This window comes from Sinocyclocheilus rhinocerous, unplaced genomic scaffold, assembly GCF_001515625.1.
Source record: "Sinocyclocheilus rhinocerous isolate Xijiao unplaced genomic scaffold, SAMN03320098_v1.1 scaffold942, whole genome shotgun sequence".
Lineage (NCBI taxonomy): Eukaryota > Metazoa > Chordata > Actinopteri > Cypriniformes > Cyprinidae > Sinocyclocheilus > Sinocyclocheilus rhinocerous.
The window spans coordinates 1,714,642-1,719,992 of NW_015627890.1; the positions used below are offsets into that span (position 1 = coordinate 1,714,642).

Below are 5,351 nucleotides of genomic sequence, written 5' to 3' on the forward strand. Positions count from 1 at the left end.
AACACCGATACGGTATCACCGCGGGGGCGGGGCATTCCCTCTTTTCCTCGCTTTCCTTCGCTTTTAAATAGCTTGTAAAAGCGGTGTGCCCATTTTACTTTCACTTTAAAATAGCGGCAATTCGGAGTAAAGCAATTGTTTGTTTTTAGTTCGTTTGAATTTTCCCTCTTTTCCTTGCTTTCCTTCGCTTTTAAATAGCTTAAAAGCGCTGTGCGCATTTTACATTCACTTTTGAATTAACGGCAGTTCGGCGTCAAAATACAACATCAAACTCACTTTAGCGTATATATAAAACATAGAACTTTTATTAACAAAACAAATAAAGTGCGTATTTCTAAAATTCTGGTATATAGAAATACTGCCAGCACTACCATATTTATTGTTTAAAGTTTACAGAGATGAAAAGTTACTGCAAAACAGGAATGACTCATATGTTGATTTCCCTGTTTAAAATATTAACTAGAAATTGTTGGAGAAATTTGTTGACTCATACGAAGTACAAATGTGCTTGTCCTTGATTTTCTAGTGATTCTCTCACAAGGAGCTTTTCATGATTGTGAGAAGTCATAAAGTTATTTCACTTGATTTCATTCTAAATAAAGAACACTATTATATTGCCCTCTCTCTCTCTCTCTCTCTGTCTGTCTGTCTCTCTCTCTCCCTCTCTCTCTCTCTCTGTCTGTCTGTGTGTGTGTGAGACACGGATCGAGTGACTTTCTGTTGCCATGCAAGCCGTGAGTCTCTATTCACAACTATAGCACTTGTCCTTGAAAGAAAGGGAACTAAAATAGTAACATTTTAATAGTGGTTTCAGCAGCACTAAATATTAGAAAATTATGCAAAGAAAATTTTAATATGAATAACCGTACAGCAGCTAATTATACATGTTTATATATATATATAACACGCACACATATATATATAATTTTTTTTATTTGGCAAGGTTGTGCAATTTCCAGTCATTCTGCGGATGTCTGATTGACTGATGAATGATTATGTTTGCATGCTGCTCAGAGAAGTTGCTTTTTAAAGATATAGTTCACCTAAAATGTTGCATGTGGTGGAACACAATTTTTTTAAGAATCTAAAACCTTTCAAATGGAAAATGACATTTGTCAAAATGCACCATAAAATTGTACATGTACAGTCTTGTGGTGTCATACAATTATTTTTGGTGTTCTGTTACTTTAACATGTAACCTTGGAGATAAACATCCACTATCGGGGAATATTTCCAACATTATTTTGGGTTTTCCAGTATTAAAGACAGGTGTGTGTATTGTAAACGGGCCAAAACATTGAGCAGAGATTTGAATATTTGATTCAGGTTTTGGTTCTGCTCGAACAAAGTTGAATATATGGCTTCATCATGAGAAAAATGTATAGCAATTTATCACTTTTTCATTAGGGCTGTTACCACGTTAATGCACGCATGCACCACTGCACAAACTCAGACGGTCATGTGGGCTCTGTTTAGGCCTCCCAAATGTTTCTCAGGTCTAAATGACTTCACTTCTCATTTTCACTACGATAAATCCAATATCCTTCTGTCTCAAATTTGACCTGCCTCATTTTCTCTCTCTCTGTCTCTCTCTGTCTCTCTCTCTCTGTGCTGTAGCGAGTATTGATGAAGTGGAGTTCCAGTGGAAGTCTCAGTTCCACCGCTGGCTTTCTTACATGCTGGACTGGAAGAATCAATTTAACGACTATGCCTCTGTCAGAAAGCAACAGTGTGAAAACCTTTAATGTGTGACCACATTTTATCCTAAAAAAGCCCACGCAGTGCACTTTACTATTTCACAAAGCTTCAGAAAGCCAAAGCCCATACAAATGGATGGAGGAAAGCGCTTCTGTGGTTTCTGTATCTTCACAACTTCGTGCCTTTTTGCTTCCTCTGGGCCTTGTCTGGCAAAGAATTGCTATTTTGAACTCAAAAAAGGGTCCTTCTTGAGGTACTTGGGTAAGTTTGTTTAAGTGATGCAAGAACATGTCCAAGTCACTCCAGTATATGTGTGTGTGTCAACATTATTTTAATGACAATTAAGCACTTTTCAACCCCAAGTGTAATTGATCATTTTTTTTAAAGTAATTATACATCATGATAGTATTTGTTCTACTGCCTTTCATTTATGCTGGATTTTAATTAAAAGGTAAATAAAATAAAAATATTCTATTACTGTAATGAGAATCTAATGAGAATCATTTCGAAAAATGTAATTTACAAAACAAGCTCAACAGTAAAAGGATGCATTATATATATTTCACACAGATGCTTTTTTTTTTTTTCCTTAATGGCCAAGAAAATGAACTTTTGTTCGATTGGTTTGGTAATGTGTGTGACTGTTGAGTGCTGCACTTTTAAACAGTACTGTTTATGCAATCTGATTATGTTTAATGTGGAATATTTTTCATGATTTGCTTGAGGCTTGTTCCTTGTTTTGTTATCAAAACAGTAAATTTTAATACTTTCCATTCTAATTAATGTAGTTGAGTGAATATATAGAATTAAATATGAATGAAAGTGGAAATTCTGCATTTTATGATGAAATTCAGGACTAATGGAGTATTTTTAACACAGAGCTTCCTTCAAACAGTAATAAACCAGAGTGTTTACACGGCACATTGTTGGTGCTTTAGTACTTCTATAATGGAAAAGAAGCTGAATATTATTGTTGCAGCAACATGATGCTAATATTACACGATTGGTCACTGTAATAACTGTCTGTGGCACATTTTATGTAACTCTTTCTTTCTTTTTTTTGAGACACTAATCACTGATGATGAGAGCACTATTGCTGTCACTGTCCATTCTTTCCAATTTGTTGGCTTTACAAAATGTAATAAACTTCTTACTGTTGGTGTACATATTCTTACCTTGCAAATATTACCTTACCTATAACCAGGGTCCGAAATTAGCACTAATCAAGCCTTTAATGTGAATGAAATTGGCTTTGGCAGTTGAAAAAGTATGTAATGCATTGTTTATTTTCAGCTGAATTGAATGATAATCGTACTCTTGCCGTTATAAATGATGTGCTCTATTCGAGGCTGTCGACTACTAAGGGAAATATCTGTCGTGACTCAAGCATTTTACCTTCTGTAAATTTATATTCAGATGCTTATCTGGCATGCCTAAAGTTATTTTCTAGAACCCCATGTGGCATATATTCCTCTCATTAGACCTTCAGAACAAAAATATGAGGAACAAAATCACAATGGGGCGTCAGGTGGTTGTGACGGGTGAATTTTCATTGATAGACTGAGACTGACTCATCTTGTGTATCTGATGCTGCGACACAATGACCTGCAGCATGTGCAAGCAAGAAACGACTAAATTCAGTTGTCATAGAAACAAAATGTTATATCTGTATTAGTTAAGTTTTTAGTCTGTCTAGTTTATTGGAAAGAAAACAAACCCATAACAAAAGACAGTGATCATAAAATATGTCGGTTGATAACACCTCTACCACTCAATCACAACGAGCACCTTCACCGGAGTTAATCATCAATCAACTCGCCACATAAGTGTAACCCGTTATAACACTCTAATGTGGAGGTTGAAATGAGCAGGTTAGTTTGAATGGGCACAGTAGCATATCATTATATTGAACATCTAAGTTCGTAAGGAGGATTTGAGACTGTCAATTCACTACAACTTGTGAAAGGAGAAAAACAAGTAGTTGTATCGGTATCGTCAATCGAAAGAAGTTCAAAGTTTGCAAACACGGTCAATGGAACGAAGAGAAAACACAGGCATGTTAGTACAAGTAAAATAATATTTTTCCCCAAACACAGTTCAAAAAAACCTTTCCTTGTGTTCTTTTTTTGTCCTTTTATAAAGACAAGACAAAGTAAAAAAATAAAAATATTGAGAAGTAGAAATAGTCACATGACAGAAGAGAGAAAAAAAATCTACTACTCGGGTAGTTTAACTCAGGTTATCCAAGGTGTATGGTGTGTTGGATTCTCTTATCTGTATCCAGGGACTGAAGATACTTTAAGGGTGCTAAATTCACTCCAGGAAATGACACCCTGTGACATTGAATAACACACTTTTGACTCGCCATTCGATTGTCCAAAGTCGACTCAGGGAGTACCCGTCAGCGGGGAAACTCAAAAAACAACCGGAGTTCCTTGAAATAAAAGCATGAAAAGATGTTTTTCTTCACCTGGATTTCACTGGAGAAAAATAACTTAAAGGGGTCATATGATGCGATTTCAATTTTTCCTTTCTTTTTGGAGTGTTGTGAACTGAAGCAGAATATTGAATAGAGGGCGGGGTTTTATTTTTGCACTCCTCCTCTCATCTCTCACTCACAGCAAACTAATGGTTGGAGGGGCGTGGTTAAGCAAATTCTGCCCAAGCCGTCAAACTGACATCATCAGAGAAGTAGTGCCATTCAAGAGCGGAAGCAAATGTTTAGATTTTGATTAAAGATTACCAATACAAACTTTTTCTTTTTCTTTTTTTTTCAGTGGATTAGCTTGCACGGATACATTGTTCACCTCAAGACTAGCAATGGCCGCTAACAAAATTAATTTAGTACATTTTGATTTCATGCAGACTTTAAAAACTCTTTATTTTTTCCACTCCTCTTTTACTCTCTTTTAAAATATTTAGGCTTTAAATCAATATTATTTCTCTCTGCTCTCTTCTGGCTGCTGCTTCTTTCTTAATTATTTCACCTCTCACTGAGAGAGTGGAGGACATGAGGAGAATAGTAGTTACTACATTTGTTTCACATTTAAAGTCTAACTACCTTAATTTTAAAGGGCTTAAATAAGCACACACCTCGCATCCAGTCTTTGTCTGGTCTCACTTTGAGCAACGGACTGCTTACCTGATCTCAGTGTTTCTATGTTATACTCCAAAGCTCCTATCTCCAGCGTTTCTCCAAGCTCCTGGATCCTCATGTTGCCCCAGCCTGTCTCTATCGTGTATCGTGTGTATACTCTCACCTGGTCTCTCTCCGACATCAAGCAGAGGTGTGTGCTCATCACAAACTCTGTTCCCACCACCTGCTCTCCGTCTGTAATCTCCCACCAACATGCAAGACAGTAACCACTCTTATTTCAGTATTCATCCATTTATTTACTTATTGCTGCAATAAACTCTTTAAACTGCTATCTGTCCTCCTGAGTTCTTCTGTTATACCTTGCTCTCACTTCCCAGACCTGTTACCATATAATGTAAATATTTGTATAACATTTTATATCTGTATTTGTATTTTGCCTGCATTACAAATATTATTATTTATTAAATAAATATATATGCATGTAAAAAAAAAAAAAACTTCCTCCTCAGGTAACCCTGATTGTAACTAACTTTTCGCGCATGTGGTATGCAATGCT

The 5,351-nt window shown here is 36.0% G+C and overlaps 1 protein-coding gene across 2 annotated transcripts in view; it reads left to right on the forward strand.

Annotated features, from left to right (window-relative positions):
- LOC107735268 (cholinesterase-like) overlaps window positions 1-5,351 on the forward strand; it is a 22,464-nt gene that overhangs the window by 12,469 nt on the left and 4,644 nt on the right. The window contains exon 3 of one of the 2 annotated variants that reach the window (XM_016547012.1): window positions 1,618-2,854. The exons of the other annotated variant lie outside the window; for it this stretch is intronic. Coding sequence (XP_016402498.1) covers window positions 1,618-1,745 — 128 coding nt within the window. The 3' untranslated portion in view covers window positions 1,746-2,854. Of the gene's footprint in view, window positions 1-1,617; window positions 2,855-5,351 lie in introns of those variants that run through there. 2 annotated transcript variants of the gene reach the window in all.